Source organism: Lissotriton helveticus, chromosome 3_1 (genome assembly GCF_964261635.1).
Source record: "Lissotriton helveticus chromosome 3_1, aLisHel1.1, whole genome shotgun sequence".
NCBI lineage: Eukaryota > Metazoa > Chordata > Amphibia > Caudata > Salamandridae > Lissotriton > Lissotriton helveticus.
The window spans coordinates 434,146,146-434,170,969 of NC_136061.1; the positions used below are offsets into that span (position 1 = coordinate 434,146,146).

The following is a 24,824-nucleotide window of genomic DNA, read 5'->3' on the forward strand; positions in this document are numbered from 1 at the left end:
CCCCATGATATATGTACGAGGCTATAACAGCGTTACTCAGTCAGCCTTTGCATAGGTAGAGGAGTTGTAGAAGGGTCTTCTCGCCCTATATCTTGACTCGATGAGTTATTGTTGTTTATTATTGGAGTTCAACCCAACAATTAATCTACAAGAGGGAGAAACCTAAATTGTGATCCTTCCTGAAGTTATGGGATGTCCCAAGGTCTGCACTTTAGTCTGAATCAACACTGATGGGTCGACCTTTGTTGACAATGCGATGGTGTAGATATGTATGGTTCTTCAATAAAAGAGTTAAAAGAAGAGTGCTGTGTTGTGTCTGCCTCTTGAGCAGAAACTCCCCCTTTGAAGAACTTTCCTGGAGCTACACTACCGGTGTACCCTGCATGGATGGAGAGCTGTTATTGCACATATTGTTTCTTTAGATCTTAAATTAATGAATTAATACAAATTGCCCCTTTTTAGCCTGTGACTGCAGCACTTCCTTTGGAGAAACCAGGTAGCACAATGAATTAAACTGGTACCGTTTTATGTCTTTGGGGAGCCCACTTCTATGTACACGTCTCATTCTTAACTGCAAAGCCATGCAAGCCGACAGCTGTCCCTGTGCCTATGATTGAATATAATTGCACAATGTACATTATCAGTGTATGTGTCACAGTAACGTGTTGTAACATGTCTTTAGACACACGCACCATCCTAACATTTCTACACCACCTCTCTAGCTGTTTGGTTCCTGATTACCATTGGTTTACTAGGTGCAGCTTTTCCTGCTGAGATGCTATTACATTTAAATACTTACAAACACGCTATGGCCTACCTTTCAGGGTGAACACACAAACATGCTGTGCTCTGATTAGAGTTGTGATTCAACCCACTCTCCCATGAATCACAAGAGCGCATATGTAAAGTGCTGCCCTTTGACCTGGGACTCCAGACGTGTGCTAATGAGCCCGAAGCAATACCACCGAGCCATCCTTTCGGGGTGGAGAGCTCTCAGGAGCAGCTCTTGCCGCCACCCGAGTCTAAGGATTGTAATCCAAACCCCCTTTAAAAACCCCAATAGGAGGAGGGAACTGTGGAAATAACACTTCTACTCGAAGGCCAAGTCCCCAGAAGCCAATGTCCAAGTCTAAACAAGGCTGCGTTGTCATTCTTCGTAGATCACTATATTTCGATGTGTACATGCGCATCCTTTGCTGCTCGTCATCCTATAGATGCGGTCCCAGGAGAGATATTTACATTTTGAAATCCTCAGAGGATGGCTCTGTTCGCATCCATGTTTCTGAAGACGCTGCTTCCTCTATGATGTATCAGAGGAGGAACTTTCTGAATGTGTTTGAAATCTTCTCTGTAGATCCTTTGATCGAGCTACATTTAGAACGTATAGTGTATGTAGGTGTGCCATGCAGCCATTTGCACCTGTATGTGCTGTCACAATCTTATATGGGTTGGTGAACAGCTACACATATGTGCCTAGGTTGTGAATAGCTATTTCTGTATCTTGTGGGTATTTTTTGTATCTGTTTGTATCTATATATATTAGTTTTTCCATACATGACAATATGCATTTGTGCATTATGGTACAGATCATGCCTGTGTATATTTGTTCATATATGTCCCTGTAGGTATATATAGATGTTTGTGCAATGTACTTATTTTTGTCTAACTGTCTTTGTTTACGTGTTTTCGGGTACTTCTTATGATAGTATGTTATTAGCATTTTGTCGACCATACCTGCCATAAGTATGGGTTTGCAGGTCTATGTGCAGTCTGACGAGAGCGTTTTCACACGTTTCCGGTATTTGTGTTTCTAATGTACATGCAAGTGTGTATGTAGTATCATATTTTAAAGTGTCTTCCCATGTTTCAGTACATGTGTCTGTGTATATGCATGGATGTGTGCAGACATGTTAGTCTGTACTCATTTACATGCATTGTGTGTTCCCATACATTGCATGTTTACGTAGGTTTTCTGCACTGCGTGCACCAGCAGACGTTCTCACCCTATAAACTGCTGAAATAATCATTCTTCTTTAGGATTTTCAAACATGGCCGCCAGGCGACCTCGCCGCAGCGTGGAGAATTAAAGAACCAGCTGTAAGAAGTTCCCCGCTGCTCAGCATTCGGTGCTCGCATGGCCAGGAGACATGTTGCATTACATTATTTGTGCACAACTAACGTACTCGGTATTGCACGTGCCTTTGGGACCGCTCCCTGAGCATCCCTCGTGAGGGGAGGCTCATGGGACTCCCGCCAACGTGCTTAGTTGCGGCTAATGCAGAGGAAGAAATGCAGGGGTGAGGTTCAATGTCGTGGACAGCGACAACAGGGGTCTACATGGACGTTGTCCAGGGGTGCCCAGTGTGACCAGCTTCTATCCCCTGCTTGCCCTTTGCGCCCCTGGCATTGTCCTCACTAGCCCGGCTTGTAGGGGTCTGGGAGGAAGTGCAAGCCTAAAAATCCCGTTTAATGTATTCTGTTTCCAATTCCTCAGTCCCCCAAGCAGCAAATAGCAGACCTTCCAGCAGCCAAGTGTGGAAACACAGGCGCAAAATGAGGGTGTCTCGGGGTGCATTCACTTCAGCTACCTGGTGCATTTATGTGAATCAGAGTCCTTGTGGGCTCACTTTCATTCACATTATGACCCTGTCTCGTGCGGCCATTTTGTATAGTTCCAATAGTCTGATTTGATGGATACAATGAGACAGTATACACATGCAGCATGCTTTTGGAGACGGTGTACACACAGACACAGTAGCGACCGATAATATTTAAAAGTGGAGGGAGAGGCGGTGGAGTGAGCGCGGGGAGCGTGCAGGGGATTAATAAATAACAACTAAAAACGTACCTCTTGATGACGCGTGCCTCTCGCTGCTTCTCTGCTGCTCCCAGCAGTACCTGGGGCAGCATCACAGACTCTGCATCCAATCCCCGCACTGCTCTCAAGCATGAAAGCAGCGTGGGGCTAGGCCTAAGCGGGCTTAAAAGATGCTCGCTCAGGCACAGGGAGTCTGTGCTGTTTCTCCAACCCTGCTGTACAATACAGATAGGTTGGAGAAAGCAAAGTGTGCATGCCAGTTTGGCCAGCTTAAGACGGCCGTCCAAACTGACATGCGCACTTACAAGTGCGCAGAGCACTCTTCCTCCCCCCTCCCATCGCCCGGCCCCGCCCCTCCGTGCACACGGTGGCTCAGAGCCAGCAGCTGAAAAATGAAATTATATCATACTATTGTTTTATTTTTCAGCTGCTGGCTCTGAGCCAGTGGGGCGACGCTCCTCTGCCATTGCGTAGGAGCCGCCGCTGCACAGACATCGCCCACCGCAACCATCTTTCTACAGTGTTCATTTCTCGACCAGCTGTGATGCTGCACAATTTCACTCAGTCTCCATCCCTAGCTTTGCTCTTGCACTGTACATCAAATTTGGCCAACAACAGGAGTCACTGGCGGATCAGAATTTCAGAAATGTGGTAATTCCGTACCATCCTATGCGTGTTGGAAACGGCGAAGAGTAAGAAACACATGCAGAAGTGACATTGGAAGCAACACATTTTTCTGTAATGTCTCATTCTAAAGTATCTCTCTTGCAGTGGTGTTAGCCACTCAGTTATCAGTTAGCCACATGGTATGGGGACGTCTGGGTGCAGTTTTGCCACATCGGGAGTGCCATGTGTGACGCCTCCTCAGTCCCGGCATATGAGCCGCCTGTGCTTTGCATTCTAACACTTCTTATTTTCTTGCATTCTGATGTCCCAGAATGCGAAGTGATGTTTGCGAAAAGACAAGACAGGCAAAAAGCGCCACACATGACTTAGGGCCATTCGGCGCTATGTAAACTCGAATTTCTGAGCCATCCCTGCTCAAGCTGGCATGAGACACAGTGAGTGCCAGCATCAGATCTATAACAGGTTTTGAGAGAGTGGAAAGGCTGGGATGCAGAGGGGGAAAGGAGGAATGGCAAAGAGCGAAGTGTGAGTGTAAAGCAAGAAACAGTAAGTGCCTGCCTGGAGGTTCTGTACAATGCTTCCTCTTGTAACATCGCAATAAATCATATCTGGAGCATTTATGGCCAGAAATGTTTATTGAACGGAGATCCCCCTCTGGGGCCTGTTATAAACCAGTGCCTGGAGCAGTCTGCTGCCCAGGCGGTAGTGGTTAGCAGGCCACTTGAGGGCCCACCACAAAACCGCCATTGTCAGCCATGACAGGCAGGCATAGAGAGCTGTGAGAAGACGGTGAAATATTTGTGGAAGGGATGCAGAGGAAGGGAGAGCACAGGAGTCTAGGAGCTTTTGAAACACAGGCAGAGGTGGGTGTTCTTTTGGCAAAATGAAACTATTACCCTAATAGCCTAGCTAGGCCTGACTGGTCACTCTGCCACGTTGGCATTTTCTCGGCTGGCTGATGGCTAGGGATATATATATATATATATATATATATATATATATACAAACATTTTCTTCTCCTGGGGGGGAAAAGAAGGGGTGAGTCGCACATCCAACACCTTGCTCGTGGCATGTTTTGGTACACTTGGGCAGCTCTTATGTCCTGACGCGTTTCGTTCGCCTGCTGCAAACTTTTTCAAAGGTTGGCCCAGGTGGTTGGGAGTGTTTCAGAGGGAGGCTTCACTGTTTTTATGTCACGTTGTCGGCCCTCTGGTGGACACCATTGGTGGTGATAGACCGGCATGCTGGTAGTTGAAGTCCCGCTGAGTCCCGATTTGTGGTTGCCGTGTGAGTTCTGTTGCCAGGAGACTAGAGGATTTTCCGCGGTGTTGTTCCAGTAACAGCCCGTGTTTGGGGGCTGTTGGGACCCTTTCCAAGCTCCGGTGCTTGGTGGCTGCCATTCACCCTTAAGTTCGTTTCCGAGGCCCAAATGGTGGTCCAAAGTCGGGTGATAGTAGGCGCTCTTTACAGGTAGTGCGTGACTCGGCGGATGGACCCTCCGCCAATTATGCAAACATTTTCTTCTCCTGGGGGGGAAAAGAAGGGGTGAGTCGCACATCCAACACCTTGCTCGTGGCATGTTTTGGTACACTTGGGCAGCTCTTATGTCCTGACGCGTTTCGTTCGCCTGCTGCAAACTTTTTCAAAGGTTGGCCCAGGTGGTTGGGAGTGTTTCAGAGGGAGGCTTCACTGTTTTTATGTCACGTTGTCGGCCCTCTGGTGGACACCATTGGTGGTGATAGACCGGCATGCTGGTAGTTGAAGTCCCGCTGAGTCCCGATTTGTGGTTGCCGTGTGAGTTCTGTTGCCAGGAGACCAGAGGATTTTCCGCGGTGTTGTTCCAGTAACAGCCCGTGTTTGGGGGCTGTTGGGACCCTTTCCAAGCTCCGGTGCTTGGTGGCTGCCATTCACCCTTAAGTTCGTTTCCGAGGCACAAATGGTGGTCCAAAGTCGGGTGATAGTAGGCGCTCTTTACAGGTAGTGCGTGACTCGGCGGATGGACCCTCCGCCAATTATGCAAACATTTTCTTCTCCTGGGGGGGAAAAGAAGGGGTGAGTCGCACATCCAACACCTTGCTCGTGGCATGTTTTGGTACACTTGGGCAGCTCTTATGTCCTGACGCGTTTCGTTCGCCTGCTGCAAACTTTTTCAAAGGTTGGCCCAGGTGGTTGGGAGTGTTTCAGAGGGAGGCTTCACTGTATCTATATCTACATATATATATATCCCTAGCCAGAATTTGTAAAGGGCACAACTATCTGTGGAGAGGTGTCCCAGCACTGGGGGCCGTCAGGAAGATTAAGTAAGCTATTGCCCAGAGTCACATGGTGCTGGGCTAACCTGCCGCCAGAGCCGGGGATCGAACGGGAACTCGTTGGCCCGGAGTCAGGCAACCTGGCCGCTGCGCCACACCTCTTTCAGAGCAGTGTGGTCTGCTGTGACCCACCAACACCCCAAAGGCCCAGTTCTCGTCCTCGCATCCGGCCGCCTGAGGCTGATTTCAATATTTGTGCCAAGGCTGATTTTGTTTTCCAGTCGGCCTGACTCCGCCCCGGCCCTGCCGAGGCACTGAGTTTTGGAGACGTTTTTCAGTAACTCTGTAGACTGGAGTGTCTTCTCACTCAGGCAGACACCCTCTCACATGTGTGTGTTTTTACCTGGGAATCCCACATAAAAGCTAAGCATTCTGTAGGCCCCATGGGCCCGGGCTCAGTGTGGGCTGGGACAGGGGCCTGCGTGCCATTAGGAATTAGCCTTGGTCCTTCCGTTGGGTTATAAGGCTCCGCCTTTAGTCTTCCAATTATTTGGTCATTTAGAAACGATTAGAAAGCAGAAAAGTCTAGACTTCACGACAGACCTAAACAAGCCGTGGAAAAGCCAATAAGTCTGGCTTACATTTTCAATTCTAACTACAACATTCATTGAAAACAATCTTGGTGCAGTGGAAAAACAAAGCATAACCACACAGGCTCTAATGCTGTTTGTCTTTTGTGTTTGTTTGTGTGTGTGTGCGTGTGCGTGTGCGTGTGTGTGTGTGTGTGTGTGTGTGTGTATATATATATATAAATATATACATATATATATATATATATATATATATATATTTATATTTATACTCACACATCTTAAAGGTGTTTATCATTGTAAAGATCAGACTTATTTCCCAGTGAAATCCAATAGTCTTTACAATAATTTTTTTATAGTGCAAATTAGACAATCTTTACACTTTAGTGTGTTATAGTGCAAATTAGACACTATATATATATATATATATATATATATATATATATATATATATATATATACTCTATATATTTATAGTGTCTAATTTGCACTATAACACACTTAAGTGTAAAGATTGTCTATTGGATCTCACTAGAAAATAAGTCTGATATTCACATTGATAAACTCCATCAAGATTGTAACGATTTTTTAAATGTGAGCAAATGATTTGCAAATGTCAAACCAATGTATTCAAGAAAACTAGATTTGTCTTCTAAAGCCTTTTTTCTTCATTTTCAGCTGCATCGTGCGGAGAGCGCTTGAATGCCAAAGATGCTGGGTACATCACCTCTCCGGGGTATCCTCACGACTACCCCTCCCACCAGACCTGCGAGTGGATCATCATGGCGCCTGAACCCAACCAGAAGATTGTCCTCAACTTCAACCCTCACTTTGAAATCGAAAAGCACGACTGCAAGTAAGATCCGCTGTCTCTCGCCTCCACCCCTCCACTACTACATCCAGCATTCCCGCTGTCTGCGAATAATCTCATCCTGCAATAATCTCGTAAAGCAGCGATCAATAGCGCAGGAAACCTGACACTGAGGACTTGCTCTCCAAAGCCTACCTCATTACGCCATTATAGTTAAGAGTAAACAGAAGGCTCGCGTCACCGGCCAGCAAGGTCTCAAGTGGCTACCATGTGCTTGAGAGCGCACTTTCAAAATTCTGGCACTAGGGGGATATTGATTATGTATTGATCATTTGCACCCAATTTGAGTAGTTGACTCATAGAGCATTAGGCCGCGGATGGTGAGACGGAGAGCAAGCGAGGCAGGCCACGGTGTTAATGCTAGACTTCATTGCTGTTGTGGATTTTTCCCTATCAACGAGGTGGTTTGACAGCTTGGTGCCTCTTTGTGCCTGCTGCTGCGATCTGTATGTAACATGCAAGGCGCACGTGCAAATCCATATGGATCGACACAGCCTTCCACCTCCCAATCTTTAAAATGTGAGTACCTTAGAATAGCGTTAATGAGATAACCTCTCATTCTACCATGCCGGCAAAACCCTAATCAGTTTGCGGCATACGCTTTATAAATGTGCCAGGACTTGTGTCTGCAGTGTTGGACACTGCCTGTGATTGCAGTTGTTATTTTGCTGTTGAACACGCTTCCAGATTAAGAAGTTTGGTGGTCGCCCCCAAAACGCTGATTACGGCATATCTTCGCTTTGGCACCCAATGTGTTTTGTGTTATTTGAACAAATATAAAGGGCCATCCACACGCATTTCAAGTGGTGCTCAAGTGTTTTGCTTTGCCTATTTTTTATTTAAAGGTGCTGGTATGGTGGTGCCAGTTTGTCTGTGGCGGTTTCCATTGTAACCCTAGTTTAACTGCATTTACCATATACTTTGCAATGGGCTGCACCTTTTGGGCTGGATAAAGATAATTTCCATGCAGCGTGTTTCCCTTTGCAAGGCACTAATCACCAGAAGGAAAGCAATAGTTGTTCGAGCAACTGCATCCCCAGTAGATCTTCACCGAATGTTCACACTTCCCTGTTTTGCACAAGATTTCCCATGGGAATGTATAATGGAAATTGTGTTGCCTCCAAGTTACATTGACGTACACGTCAGGCTACAGAAATCTGACATGTTGCTGAGGCACATTTTGTCTACACCTATGTCAAATTGCAAACCCTGGCACTGTTTGCGGAAAAAGGCCAATGTGCTGACAAAGTGTGCTAGAGGGATGAGGAATGCATTATACTAATAGTTATGTGTCCATGGAAAAGGCGGATGAAACAGAAGTGCTAGCTGTTCTGTGAGCGACTTTCCCACTTTGACTGCGTGTCTTTTGTTTTATTTATTGACAATATGCACTTTAATCCACTAAATGCACTTTGAGTGTTGACAAACTGCACTTATCTACAGAAAATAGTGCAAACTTTGGTAACATCACAAGATACTTGGAAAATAGTACACACGTGACAGAATGCTCTTTGAATATGCCAGTTTCAGCGCGCTACAATAAAACATGTACCCTGTTCCCACAAAGCAGCGCAAGCAATGACATAATGAACTTTATCTTTAGAGGGCAATAAGAATTTGGGCAGTATGTACTTTACCTACAAAAAGAAGCTTAAGCTCTGACAATATGTGCTTATATCACACCGGGTGGTAAACATGCACTTTATCAACAAAAAGGAGCTTAATCTTTGACAATATGCTGTTATATCAGAAAGGGTGGTACACGAGCACTTTATCAACAAAAATAAATGTAAGCTTTGACATTATGCTCTTATATCAGACAGGGTGGTACTTGCTTTGAAAACATGTGCATAATCTATCGAAGGTGGCATAAGAGTGTTCAAAATGCACTTTGGCCACAGAGGGCAGTGAGAGTTTTAGCAACATGAACTTTAAGCTCATAAAGCAGTTCAAGGTTTGACAACGCAAGCTGTTTATTTTTATTTTATTTTGAAAGTTTTATATAGCGCTGGCTAGACCCGGAGGTATCAGAGCGCTTTACATGAGCATCAGATCATAGTTACAGGTTACATCGTTACAAAGGTTACACAGTTCTTAGAGCGTGGCAACATAGTTACTTATACGGTTGAGATAAACAATAAGCACAAATACGTAAGGGGAAAAGAAGGCAAGGTGAGAGATTCAGGGGGGGTTGGAGTAGGGGAAATAGGCAGATAATGAAGGTGGGAAAGAGGAGGGGAGGGGAGGGGAGGGGAGGGTGAGAGTCACAGCATGGGGAAAAGAGGGGAAGGGTGACAGGGACACAAACCGGTAGACGAGTCAAGGCAACGTCCAAAGTCCAGTAAGCTGTGATCCCAGGGGAAGTGGTATCCCTTTCCTATCTCTATTGCGAGAGGCTCCCTTTACGCAGTGGACTCTCTCAGAGGGGTCTCTGAGACTCCAAGGTCTACATACTGTAGACCTAGACTTCCAGTGCTTGGATCCCACATTCTGACTGGGGCATCACTCTCATCACGTGATGTATGCCACAGGCACTTTAACCACAGAAAATAGAATGGGCTCGCCTTAGCAACCTATACTTAGCCCGGCCCCTGTTTCCCCAGCCTGAATGAGTTTTCACTCTCAGCACTTTGCCCGTGTGCCTGCAGAGTGCCCAGACCATTCTTGCCTGCTTAATAGTTTCCAGATAAAATCAGCCCCCAAAACTCAGACGTTGCTGTTTTCTCTCCTGAATGGAAAAGATAATTGGCTGCAGATTGTCTGGCGATGCAGCGAACAAAACAAAACAAGAAAGAAAACCATGTACTATCTGAAAAGTCAGGATGATTTAAAAAGTTGCTTTTCTTTTTACGCCTGAAGTGCATTAAGTGGTCAATGCACGCTGTCGCCTATATAGTAAACATTAATGACAATACAAAAAACACAAAGGGTCTTTTTAAAGACATAGGAATAGGAAATTGACAGATGCAAATCAAGGTTGTGTATGTTTAAAGCGGCCAGCCAGAGCCAAGAGAACTAGTTATCCACTTACCCAAACTTACATAAAAACAGTCACAGCAGTAATGCTTCCAGGATCGGCCTTCGTTTGATGATGTCTGGGTGGGTTGTGCAACCTACAGTGACATCATCCACTCCATGGCCCTGTAAGCTCTTCAGTTGGTCCCCCTTCTCCCCTCAGTGCATTGGGTAGAGGCTGCCTGTGCCCTCTTACACCCTCTCTGCTCGGAAATCTCGAGATTCTTGTGATTATGGAGGTTGAAAGTCAATTCAAGTCAAAATATATATTTTTTGATGGGTTCACTTCTAATTATTTGTTCAATTCCTTAGTGATGTTTGCATAGAGCAGAACCAGCCACGTGGCATGCACCGGTGGTGCACAGTAGTAAACAGACGAAGGAGCTGAGGGTGTAGCGGTGAGGCTGTAAAGTAAAGGGGGAGCCTAGGCCTTTGGGTCGACCCTGAAGAGGCGAATGGTAAGCATACCATGGAAAGATTACAGGTCTGAATTTAGTTCTAGTGCTTCGGGCAGGAGAGTTCGGATTCTGGAAGCTTGCAGGAGAAGGCCCTTTGACTGTTTTTGATTCGTTAGCTCCTGTGGTTATGTTAGGGCTTTACATGTCCACCCCCAGGGGAGGTGCGAGAGTGACTCTAGTTCAGTGTGCGCGCCTGCTCAAGGCCTTGTACTTAATCACAGTGGTACAAAAGGGGGTGGTGATGGACGGAGCATCTGAACCAATCAAACACTCACACCCAGTGAACAGATCTGTACCGCTTTGTTCGCCATAAGTTGGCAGGGTATGCTCAGATGTGAAGACGTGAGTCCCTTGCTCACTTTGCCACCGGATTCAAGCAAGCCTGGCTGAAGACGGCTGTAATGCCAGAAACCAGTCCTAGGAAGCTTGAATCCGGTCCAGGGAAGGCATGGCTTGGCAGTTCGGGCTGGACTGTTCCCATGAGGCACAGGGTCAGACTGATTTGCATATGGCCATGTCTGAACTGGGGTGGCAGAGTGGGCTAAAGAACGGTGATGGGTTGGACCCAGATCTGTTGACTGGATGTGAGTGTTTGATTGGTTCAGATGCTCCGTCCATCACCACCCCCTTTTGTACTGCTTTGTACTTAATCACAGCAGATTTTTCAGGGTGCATCAACCTTCGTGTTAGGAAATGGAGCTCAGTGAATGAGCTGCATGCAGGCTCAAGTACTCAATTTGGAACACTTTCTGCCCCTTACTTTCTACCTCACACCCCTGTCCCCCACCTCACCAACATACCCAGCACACACACTTTTCAAAACTCTTTATTGTAATGGTGTTATCAATCCTAAAGAGTCTCCTACAGCCCAGGCTGCACCTCGCAACACAAGCGGAAGTCAGGCTCCCAGAGCGGAAGTGCGGCACTGCACACAGGAAAAGAAGGGCGACCCGTGCCGAGGTTAAGGAAATCATTGGAGCGTGCTGAAATGAGCACAATTAGATGTTCCGCGAGAAATAAAAACACAAGGGAACTGTTGTTCAATGACAACGTTGTAATTTCAAGACACAACTCCTTTTAGGATGGGAGAGTCCCTTTAATCAATAGGATGGTGACTGGGGAGGAAGGTGTGTTTTTTTGTCTCAGTAAAGTATTCTGCTGAGTCCTCAGTCTGCTGCACAAACGGTGAGATCATCAGCAATGAGAGAAAGGGAGGAGAGGGGCGTTGTGACACAGAAAGGATCATTTTTATCTCTCTCATATTTTAAACATGTCAGTCACAACAGACAGGCTGAAATGTGTCTGTGATTGCTGAACATTTTTGAAAAGCTGACAATTGCATTAAATTGAACCCACTTTCAGATTCCTACATTGTTCTGTGCTCTCCTTGGACTCGCTGTACCTAAAAGTTATGAAGGGAAAACTAAAATGTTGCAGCAGAGAGCTGAGAGGAAAGTGCGGTTGCCCAGTAAAAGCTCCGAGTGATGCCTCATTGAGCGGATGAATTCACTGGCTTAAAAGCCTGAAAGTGCCTAATGCAAGGCGTCTCCCTCAATGCCCCCATCTCACCTTTAGTACAATTCTTAAGACTTCTGGGCACATGAAGGTGCCAGCTGCCGCACACACACACCTGACCCCCAAAGCCCTTGGAACGTTGCCTCATTTGATGATGTCAGTCTTACCCAGAGGCCCGCCGCCTACGACATTCAGTTCAGAGGTTCTGCACAAGGTCTGCGGTGTAACCTCAAATCATGTTTACCTTCCTTAGGTTGAAGCTTTAAAGCAGGAAGAATTAATGAAGTCCTTTGAAATGGAGTACAAACACAAATGCAGGGTTTCTGGCCACTAATCCGGGCTTCTTTTTTTAGAAATGATCAGTACCCTCACATTAAAGGCCTCAGCCGTACTCCTAGTACTGCAGTCTGTGGAAGGAAGAAGTGCAGCTCCCTCGCACAGTACTGCTCTAAGGAAGCGCCCTACACACACCTGTACTTGTATGATATAAAGGGGCAGTTCAGTGAAGAGACAAATCAGTTTTCTCTCCCCAGTCGCACATCACTTGCAAACACAAGCAGTAGGCATTCTACAGTGTTCTTTTGTTTGAGGACCCCTGTCTGTGTTTTGAAACCTATTGTGACATCATACATGGGGTGGCTTCTTTAAGTCTCCAACACATGCCTGTAGTGCACTATAGAAAGGCATAATAAAGCATAGCACAACATGACCAGTAAAATGCAAGGTTACATCAGGGTCACTGGAATTATGTGATTTGGCGGCCTTGGTGTTTTTTGCAAAATTATAGATTTTATGCATTTGCTACATAATCGATCACTATTGCGTAATCTGCAGATTTCAACCCAAAAATGTTTCCACTTATAAGGGATAAAAGGTTACTAAAATCACCGCAAAAAGTGTTACTGCCCAGTGCAAGGCCCTCCACAAAGGTTGGCGAGTCTGCCTCTTTTGCTCATTGCTGTGTTTGGGTATGAAAATGGTACTAATGATGTAAAACCTTTGCCCAGACAGTGTTAACGTGTAAAACTGTCTAAATAAAAAAGTAATACTATCACAAAGTGTGCCACATGACACTACATAATGTACCTTTTTTTGGCACATAATTTACTCAGCCTTGCCGCATAGTTTGGTCCTCCGTGCAGCAAAGTTCAGTGACCCTTCTGGCACAACAGAAGATGACTACGCACACCGTAATACAATGTAGAGAACAGCGTAGTTCAGGGATGTGCAAGCAGTGAGACGGCATAGCATAAAATTAACCACATATCATCTTCGCTTTTGAAAATCAGCTTTGAATCCCCTCACTGTGGCCGTTCATACTGGGGTGGGTCTTCTAAACCCCTTCGGTTCACATTCATTGCTTAAAAACTCCTGTCCTGAAGGCAGAAAAGGGCAACGCTTAGACTTCACGAGGGGAACTTTTGAAAAGCTTGTGTCCACTCCTTAAGGCCACAATGGGCATATCAGGATGTTTGTGAAAACAACTCAAGAATCCCCCTACCCCCCCAAAAAAAATTCTGCGTTCTAACTTTAATATCATCATCATTAATCATAGCCACACCCTCTGTCTTGGCTTACAAAAAAGGACTTGCCTTTTGGCCCAAATATTCTTCCAGTTGGCGTCCAGTCTGACACCTTTGGAACAGATATTAAGGCACTGAGATATGTTTACACTCTCAGACAAAAGGCAGGTTATGTTTAAAATCTACTGTTTTGCTTTTAGAGCAGTGCACAAATCAAGATCTCTTTGAATGAGCCAAGAGATCGAGGCTTCGATCATTTTAACCAGTTGATGTGTAGTCTTTGGACAGAGGGCTAAGGATATTGTATACATCAGAATCATAGCAGTCAGGAAGTTGGAAAATTGCAGGGAAAGGCTCAGCCATGTTGTTGGAAATGGCAGCTGCAGGCAGGACCTTATCAGCCTGATGCCAGCGGCAGGTTGAGGTGAGAGAGAGGAGCTGGATGTTGGAGAGGGTAAGGTGCAGTGGTGTAACAAAACTTGAGGGGTAGAGCCGTAGCTGGGGGGGGCACTGTTTTGGGTGCGGTGGAGGTGAGCAAGTCATGTCTGTCGACTACCACCATCCACTTGTCCCCCGAGAACAAGTTGTCTCTCGGCCGCCACCGCCCACTCTTACCTGCGGCAAACTTAGCGTCCGCTTCAGGTGGCAGTAGCTCTAGCGACGCCACTGTTGAGGGGGCACCCCAGCAAAGTACATGGAAGCCCACCACCTACCACTTTGGTTCCAGACCCAGTGTACTGCTCTGAGGGGGGAGCCTGGAGCTCAGGGCCCCCCCACACACAGGGGCTGCAGGGGCTAATATTAAGCCACTGGTATGGTTGAGGCCTGGTGGCCATGGAGGCTGTGGAAATAGAGGAGGTTGCGAATGTGGATGAAGCTTCTCGTGTTTACCGTCATCTGTTTAATGCTAGGTTGTGTTGTACAAAAAAGTGTTTTTATATCCAACACTGTTTACTAAATCAAGAATTATGAACGGCTTAATCGCCTTACAGGTTTTTGATCCTGTAACTGCAAATTGCACTCAGATCACATTAGGGGGGACATTAAACCACCAATCTATCTTAGCTACTTAGGCCAAGAGTAATACCTAATTCGCAATTTCACAAAACAGTAAAAAAAAAAAAAGCCTCAGGACATTCTCTCGCAGAGGCCTTCTTGAGCCATTCAAGAGGCGTTGAAGTTCTGAGGTGAGCTGCCTATTTTAACAACGAGGAGTTTAAATGCGAAGCAAGTTCAAGCACAGGTCTTGTGGGAGGCTGAGTCTGAAAAACTCCACTGCTTTGGGCCTCCTCGTGAATACCAAACGCCTCCCCTTCTGTCAGCAGAACAACTCCTTCCGTTCCCGGTACATCCAGTCCTTTTCAGTTCTCCCCTCTATTCCTTCTGCTGCTTCCTCCTAGTTTCCATCTTGTTCGCCGCATGTTCCCACTTATTCCTTTTGCTCATAAAAAAAGACGGGAAATCAAGTCAGATCAATCATATGTCAAATTTGTCTTTTTTCACCACTTACTTTTTTTTTAACCATTCAAAACATGACAAATTCTGTGGTACTTTTTTCAAGAAATGCTTTCTGATAAATTAGCTTTCTGACAAGAGCCATTGCAATCAAACATGGACGACGGCTCCTGGGAGTTTTAACTTCAGTTTGCGTTTAACCAAGAAGACCTGAGTTCCGCTTCTCTGATAGTACGATCACCTATACTGTCCAAGAGCACAGGTGATCCCCAATTGCCTTACAGTTCATGGCAGGTGAAAAGAGTATGGAGCACACCCCAAAGTGAAGCCTCCCATATAACACCAAGGGGGGTCCAGGGAGGGTTTGGGAAAGATGAAGGGGATTTCCTTGTTTCCATAGTGATGGGTGCACTTTAGCATCCTAAGTTGTGAAGACTCCTTTCTATCGTTATGAAGACTTCCCATGAAGCAACTGATGTCAAAAGTAATAAACTGTTCACCATGAAATATCAGTATAGTCCTGAGCGGGGAAGCCAGTTCCAATCCTCAGTTCTGCTGGTTCATCAGTTGTCAACCCAGTCACTAAACATGTGTTAATGAAAAACAAAATGTCCGTTTTTTCCAGACTTGAATGAAAGGCAAGAGCTAGGAATCAGAATGCGCCATGCTTTACAGGGTCTTAGTAGACCACCACCAGAACTCGAGCTATGCATCTCCCTTTGTGCTCATTTTGTTGGCGACTGGCCCTAAGGCGCACCATGCCCTTGAAAGTCTAGCCCAACTGACATGGTCTGGGAATGCCCCCCGCAGCTAAACTTTGAAGACATCCCGCCTGCGCTGTTTCATTTACCCGCACTGTTCTTCTCTGGCACAATTGTGAAAGAGACGGTTTTTGGCCATTGATGTCCAGGAAGGCGACTCGGGCCTTGTTGAGAAGGAAGTACTTAATTTTGAAAAATCACAACAAAGGAAATTGGATTTACACTGCCCATGTCTGCCAACACTCATCCCTCTGTTACTATTAGCCACTGCTGAGAGGCCCACACCTAAAATAACTCTTGGGGAGGGACAGGTGTCCTGTGCTGTCCCAAGTCTGCCATGGAAGGACAGGAAGGAAACACAATCAGCGAGCAGACATTCTGGGAAGTTGGGCGAGCACTGGCTACTCTCTCGGAAGCTACGACGAGCAACCCCATTTCTGGTTCTTTTATGTATAAACAGTGCCGAGGTCAAATTACAGTGCTGAGGTCAAATTACAGTGCCGATTTCAAGTTCAGTATTACTACCAAAGTATGGCTTAAGTGACTTCACAACCCACTGCTTAATGCTTCCTCGATTCCATTTAAGAAGCTCTCTACAAGAGAAAATGACTATACCGATAGTGACAAGGCTTGGATATTGTGATATATCTCACTACACACATTTAACTGTAGTAGTAAATGTATGAGTGTAACTTTATTTCTACATAGTCTCTAAATAATGTTTGTTATTGAGCCAATTGTTTTTCACTGCCATATATAGAAATGTAAACTTCAATAGTTGTTAGCACCACAATGTATGTGTGTACACACACACACACACACACACACACACACACACACACACACACACACACACACACACACACACACACACACACACACACACACACACACACACACACACACACACACACACACACACACACACACACACACACACACACACACACACACACACACACACACACACACACACACACACACACACACACACACACACACACACACACACACACACACACACACACACACACACACACACATATATATATATATATATATATATATATATAGGGCCAGCTTTAGGGCAGCGAAACTGGTGAGGCTGCTGTGGGCGCTAACCTGTGGAGGTTTTGTGTTTGGCAATAACTTATGATTGGAGAGATGAGGGGCGCGTTTGCCTGCTGGTAGTGAGAAAATCCGAGAAGATGGTCATTGGGGGTGCGGGGTGTCGAAAATGATTGTCACACCGAGCGCCACCTGTGCTAAAGCCGGGCCTGTATAGAAGTGTGTGGGTGGATGTGTGTGTATATATATATATACACACACATACATCCACACACAATATGCATAAAGACAGAGAGAACAGGACAGACGTAGAGGGAGTTAGAGGGAGAAATGTGGGAAAGGAAGGAGAGAGAGCTTAAGGAAAAGAAGGGAAATGAGAGGAAAAAATGGGGATTTCGAGATTGGAAGAGGGGGGAAAAATATGAGCTGAGACAGGGACGAAAGATGCAGAGGGGTATGGAGAGGCGTAAGAAAAGAGAGAGGGTAGGTAGGAGGGTGAGACATTAAAGATTTGCTTCCGGGCGCCTCTAATTGTTTCCTTCACAGAAAAGCCCCTACTGTGCTTCTTAATAAAAGCGTGTTTCTTGTAGTACCTGTGGGAACTGTATTATTACTTGTTTATCCCGTGGCGCTGGCAGTCACTAGATCGTTTTAGGCGCGTGGCAGCCAGAGGCGGGCATTGTTGACTGGAATAAAGGCTTTGACTATTTTCATTTCAGCGGGTTGGAAGGAGCGCCATGTAAGGCGCCGACCTTGAAGACATCTCTATAATTAGCGAGGCGCTGCAGTTTGCTCACTTTTGTCACGTTTGTGTGCACAGGGAAGAGACGAGGCTCTAGCATTTGCGCCCTCCAGTCCCATGAGTTGCTGGATGTGACTCACAGCGCGTGGCTCTTGTTAGCGTCAGAAGGTGTAACTCTGGCGCCCTCTAACGGCGGACTTTCATATCAAGCCCACACCCAAAACCCACAGTATGTCAGCGCGCAAGCTACTGAAATGTGACAGCTAGTGCCAAAGACAACATGACGTTACATAAGGAAATTACTGGTTTAATAATACACTTATAAATTAATTGAGCTTAAAGAGTGCATGTGTGTGGTACGCAGGTCACAGGTACTGGGCCAGTTCGCCCCTCTCATCTTGTCCATATAATGTGTACCTTCGACCCGAGTAATAAAACATCTAACTTAAAAGGGGAGTTTGGTTTAGCTTGCGGTGTGCGTAAATTACTGTCAGTATGCTTTATGTCCTGTGTGAGCCTTTAGCATATTTTATCTTTTTAGTCGACAAAACTCTTCACTCTGGGAATCGTAGTTTTGTGTTTTCAGTTACACGTAGTAGACAGCGCTCTGATGTCGTTGGCTAAAAAAACAGAGCTTGCTGACGCATTACACAAAGCAATACAGTGTCCTTCTGTGCAGCACGTTCAGACACAGTCCGTCTAGAGCGGTGTAAACAGCTTACCCGGCCCACTGGTACTCATGTTATCTTCCTCATAGGATGGAAGTCTCCGTCAGCCCGACTAGGGTGTGACATCATGACCAGCAGTGACGCAGAGACCTCTGGTATAGCGGCATACACCCAAATAGCTATCTTTAACACACCTTTACGCCAGCTCAATGTGCGCACTATTCATCCCACTTCTTACATGCAATGCTGGTTTAAAAAACGTGTTTACTACTTCCATGTCCTTTTGGCATCGTATCATTAAAGACGCCAAAACACAAGTGGTAAACACGCTCTAGAAGTTTGTCTGCCTGGCAGCCCATGTTCTGAGTACTGGGCACTATCACCACGTCACGCGTGCTGACGGCACCACGCACGCACGCACTCCAGTGACGACGACGCGAGACCTTTGTGTTCTTGACTGGTGGTGACCACATGTATTGCATTGTTCGCACTTTTCAATGAGGATAGAAACTAAAGATAAAATGGCGATTTGAAGTGGTGCCTCAACCAAACACAACAAACATGTTGTCAGTAGGCACAGAGGCTGTCCCATTGTTAAGAAGTGCTGGTATTCTGCCAGTGCCAGTCTTGTGGCATGGTACTCTCCCTTTCTCACTATTACAGTTGAGAAGTGCTATTACTGTCCCATTGTCTCTATAGTACCACTGTTGGGAAGTGCTGGAATGGCTTTCTGCATGTTATTAGACTATATCCAGAGGCACTAGAATTATGCGGCAGTAGAAGACTAATTTATATCACACAGTTGATTATATCAGGAGGGAAAGAATGGCAAAGTATCAGGCACCTATTTGCATTAAAAACATCTCTGCAGAACAGTATGGTATTTTCATCATTTAAATGTATCTGTCTCATTATGAAGCACTTTACGATCCAAGACATTGGACCTTAAAAAGAGATGCCACATATATGTGCCTCCTCTAAATTGAGTTACAGCAGATTTTAGAAAGGTGCCTTTGATAGAGACATTAATTATTTAATACATTGTGATCTATTAGAGCCAAAAACATTTTGGCTAAAATTTGCTACTGGTGCAGCAGAAAATGCATTATGTGGCAAGTGCAGCAAACTCATATTTAAGCAAGAATTACCACATCCTCAATCACAACCTCAAGTGGTTCTGCCTATAGTGTGTAAGCACGACCCCCGGCAGTAGTGTCAGAGAAAAGCAGTGCATTGAGCAGCATTACAAGAGTAAGGCTGGGGACCATGTGGTGTCTGCGTGTCAGCAGAAGGCAGAGCCAGGGGAAACCACAAGGGCTGGCTTCAAACCCTGCCTTTCTCTGTGAGTATAAATAGAGCTCCGAGGCCACCATCAAGGAGCTGTGTGGGTGGCACTGCTGAAATAAGATGCAGAACCCTTCAATTAGACAGGTCAATTCAGTTCTGTGGTAAAGAACCTTCATTTCATATGTAACATTTTCCAACATTTCATCCTTCTGAAAAAGAGGAAAAGTTGAAGGTTGAATGAACCCTATCACCCCCATTTAATGTGCCATGAATACATTACGGCAACAGGTGCGCTGAAGTGGCACCAAAAAAACAGCATGTGAGCGCTATACAAACGCACAAATAGTTAAATATGTAGGGTATCTCCTACAAATGTGAGTTTTTACCTAGCACTACATCACCGAAGTGCTGCTGCAGTCGACCTCAGATGTGTGCCCCTTAAAGAAATGAATGCAGGGATGTAGAGAAGGCGCATTAGGCAACTAAATTGAACATTATGTTATGTTATGTTATGTTATGGTATATTATGAGCATTGCACAGCGCATTGCTGCCACTTATGTAACACATGCTTCAGTATGTTGCCCCCACACTCGCAGACGGAGAACGACCTTTACAACACGGTCGTTACACCGCGGTATATGTGTACATCGCGGGCATTACACTCGCGCTGGATGGCGCTCTAAGGTAAGGAATAGTATGATTTACTATTCCAACACCTTCCCTACTGTTACATAGGCTGGAGTTGGAATAGTAAATCACACTATTCCTAAGTCCAGCGCCCTCCAGCGCAAGTCGTTGTAACGACTTGCGTTGTAATGAACGCTACGTAAAATACCACGTTGTGACTTTGTAATGTTATACATTCCTTGCAGACCATCAATGTGGTTATAGCTGCCAACTCCATGCCATAAGAATAAACTCTACCCAATCCAGATCTGGCATTTCAGCCACCCGCCTTTGGATTTAGGGACTTGCATTTTCCCCATTGAAAAGGGAAGTAGATAGAAATGGGATGGAAACAGGAAACAGCGAAGGAACATGAAAACAAGAGAGTATAGGAAAGACATGGAAAGAGCGTAAGACATAGCATAACGAGAAGAGGGAGTACATGAGGGCAAAAACAAGACTCCAAAGGGCTTTTCAAAATTCAGGGGCAGGAAATGTCTTCATTGGATGCAGGAAGTATCACCTGCAGATACTATGAGGTAATGCTAGCGAAGCGGGCACTAGAGAGAGAGAGAAAGAAAGAAAGAGAGGAAATGGGCAGAAGAAGCAGAACCCTGGGGTGGAGGAGGATGAACGATTTCTGGTCATGCCTCAGGATTGCGCTCATATTCCTTGTTTGAGCGGGAATCGCGTGCAGCTGTCATACCTGTCACTCTATACGTCAATAGCCTGCAGGTTCCAATGCAGTGCTCAGGGAATGGACGCCACCAGGCCTTGCATCGAATCAGCTGTGCAGCCTTCCTCCCTCATTCCGCCTTCGTCTGAAACCATGGAATGTCAAGACGAGTAATAGAGTGTCAAAAGGAGTAATTGATTCGTCAAAGAGAGGATGTATTTTCCGCCTTTGGTGTCACTGCGGCCCAATGAGAGTATTAGAGTGTGAGACATATGGGACATTTCCTCAGTTAATCACCATATCTCAGTGCAGCAAATGTAGACACATGGAAGAGGGAGAAGAAGGAAAGCAGAGGGTGTCAGCGAAGAAAGACTGCCAAACAGGGCCTTTTCTTAGAAACTGAGGGAGGAAAGCTGCATTGGCCAGAACTTAAAAGCTGATGTGCTATATAATGTGCTGTACCATCCCCAATGCTAGTCTGGTATAAAGTTTAATAAAAAGTTATTATTCCATCTCCATTTTCAGTGCAAGGTACCACGACTAGAGCTACTGAACTAAAGCATCTCAAAAGATGCTGTTCTATACAATCTCGGAGTCTCAAATACTGCACCACCTCCAAAGTGACAGCACTGAACCATTCACAGAGCTAGTCTGTGACACAGTCCAATAGAAAGTCATTATACCATCTCTAGTGGTAGTCTAAGGTACCACCATCACCAGAACCACTCAGAGAAATCCTTTCAAAAGATATTGTACTATCCAATCTCGAAATCTAAGGTACTATCCTATTTTGAAATCTAGTCTATGACTTCGTGTTGAAAATAATTTTAATAAAGCTTCCTGAAAGCTAATGTACTACAGTGTTTCAGAATTTGATGTACTAAAAATTACCATCCCATCTCGTGCTAGTGTACAAAGTCATCCCACAATGGATTTTACTAAATCATTCTGTAAGAACATATACTTTTTTTTCACCTCTGATGTACTACACCAGCGGTCCACCTTTCCAATTGATATGATTAAACCTCAACACAATACACAACACTACAAAAACAAGTATATATTAAACAAATACCTACATTTTTACATATTTTGTTTAACACATAAACAAAGGATATGCAAAAATCGAAAGTTTAATTTTAATTGGAAGGTTGGAGCATTTCAAAATTGGGATTTATTTAAAAAAGATAACGCGATATGATAGGCTTTGGCATATTGCTTTGGCTTTTTCGCTCCTACTGTATGGTTTTTGTTTGTGCATATTAGTGTTTTAATTGAAGCCAAAAATTGTCCATACAATCATGTACAGTGAAAATACTGTTCACTGTACATAATCTACTCCCACAAATCAAGGTAATGATACCAAATTCATTTTTAGTTTCCAATTTCCAATTCCTTCTCATTCACAGAATGTTTTAAATCAATTTTACATTGATCTTGTTCTTGTCAATATTCTTTTTAAATCTGCAAATATTATTACATTTTACGGAGCGTTGTGGACTATTTGCATAGGTGTCGTGGACCGACACAAAGTTAACACCCAGTGTATCACATGATCTAAAAAGCTAGTCTGCTACACTCTCTCGAAGAGAAGCCTCCTAACCTCTCTCGATGTATAATCCACTCTAACATATAATAATAATAATTCTGTCTTGTTGCAAAAGTAGATATAGCAAACCATTTCCAAACCGAGACTGCAATACCACGCTGTTTGCAAGCCTTTTGGCTTTGTCAATACTTGTATTGTCATGGTGTTTTTGAAACTTTATTGATTGGAGAGCTAACGAGCCCCTCCCAATATTAAAAAAAATGTCTAAAAGCAAAGATAGATTTTGGAGAGCTAACGAGCCCCTCCCAATATTAAAAAAATGTCTAAAAGCAAAGATAGATTTTGATCTAAAAAAACATATATTATACTTGTAAATCATTTATATATATATAATTCTAGTAAAATCAAAAGCCCATGCCTGACACTGTACCGAATGTGTGCACCCACGCATCATCTTAAAATGTAGTGTACTGCACTATTTGGAAATCTGATTTACTACAGAATGACGAGTGCTTTTATATTTACAACGTAGAAAGGGATTTATTTATTTAACAGCGCCAGCCATAGCATTATAATGAGAAATGCCCAATACTGATTGGTTTAACAAAACATTACATGACCTCATAAGGCATGTTTCATACTAGGTCAAAAACGGGCGGACCGTACCATTTCAAAACATGTCCAGAAGTAATCAAGCTGCATCTTTCTTTAAAATGCCTCTATTATTGGTGGTGGTGGGTAGTGCCCCCTCCTCCTAAGATCTCCTCAGCCCCGCCTCCCCCGGTCCCCCCAGAAACACACAGTGCGGCACAATCTACCGTTCACTCTCCACCTCGCTGTCGCAATAATGACCGATGCCATGAAATGACCACGAGTGGGGACAGGGCCTTGTAAATAAGTGATCCGACTTTACAGCCTGCAGCCTGGCCCATGGGCGGCAGATCAAAGCGGGGAGCTCGCGGGCAGCAGCCTCGGTCTGGCACCTCACCAGGCATGGCCAACTTTACCACACTGGTTATTGCAGCCCCCGGAGTGGGCCCTCTGCTTGGCCGGAAACCCACAGGAAATCCCATTTTCAGCAGAAAGTGCGACGGCAAAGATCAAACACTCTACTTGGGGGTAGTTTTAGTTTACAAGTCCACAATAAACAAGCACGTGCTCGCCTCCGAATAAAGATGTATGCTCCTTTAAATCGAATCTACGTGAAGAAACACAGTCTCTGTCTGTTAATTCTTTGTGCAGAAAAAAAGGCGGTGTTTGTGACAAAGTTACCGTTGTGATGTATGCTCAGACAGGCACTTCGAGAGGTTTATATTGGCTAACACGTGCTATCGCCCACACAGTTAAATGCACAACACTGTATCAACAATAAGACAGCAGCACAGCCTTTCTTTTGTCAACAGTTTTGATGGCAAGTCTGTGTGTTTCTGCAGTTGAGGGAAACGAGGCTCAAAGATATCCCATCATTTACCCAGGATCACTGTATGTGTCTAGCTGGGGAAGCCGGGAATCGAGTGCACGTGCCAGGGGTTTCAATCGGCGCGCATCTCGCAAGTGAAAGGCGATTTCCTGCTGTGCGAGGACAAGCAGGCTATACTCTTTCTTTCAATGGATTAGAGGAAAAGCAAACAATACATCTAGTGGCCTAGAAACATAACTACTAAATTGAAAGCAGACAACAAGAAACAAAGAAACTGTATCAATTGAAAAAATACAGAGATGTGTTGACTGAGAAGCAAACATCGCCTGTAAGAGGCCACATTATCGAATAATTCATTCACTCCTGGAGAAAACTTAAAGGGGCCAGCCAGTGAATGATGTCACAATAGATCTCAGAAGCCAAATAAACGTCATCGAGCAAACGGGCATTCTAGAATGTATGTTACTGGTGACAGGGGAAAGTGTGCTGTTTATTTTGGCTACACTTGATGTCCCCTCTACGTTTCTGAATGCATGTGTTAGTATTTTATGCAATCCTGTTTTCCCTTTGCACCCTGGGACTCGTAGTCCCGAAGTTGTACCCGGCTAGCATCCGTGATACCGCAGGCCACACATGGGAGAGATCCCACTCGCGTGTCACGTGAGTGAGCAACCAGCAGGTAGTTAAAAGCTCTCGTAAAGGTTGGGTCTGCCATTACTGGCTCCCAAACCCCCCTCCCAGTGGAGACAATGGTCCCTCCCAGGAGGACGGCTGGGCCTGACGTGAGCTAACGAGCAGCCGCTGCCTCCGCCGGTGTTAATGGCATGTGTTAGCTGATCACTTCACGCCAGGAATGTGAGAA

At 45.1% G+C, this 24,824-nt stretch overlaps 1 protein-coding gene across 3 annotated transcripts in view; it reads left to right on the forward strand.

Moving 5' to 3' along the window:
- NRP2 (neuropilin 2) overlaps positions 1–24,824 on the forward strand; it is a 187,092-nt gene that overhangs the window by 41,765 nt on the left and 120,503 nt on the right. For all 3 annotated transcript variants that reach the window (XM_078680291.1, XM_078680292.1, XM_078680294.1), the window contains exon 2: positions 6,966–7,143. In XM_078680291.1, coding sequence (XP_078536417.1) covers positions 6,966–7,143 — 178 coding nt within the window. The remainder of the gene's footprint in view (positions 1–6,965; positions 7,144–24,824) is intronic.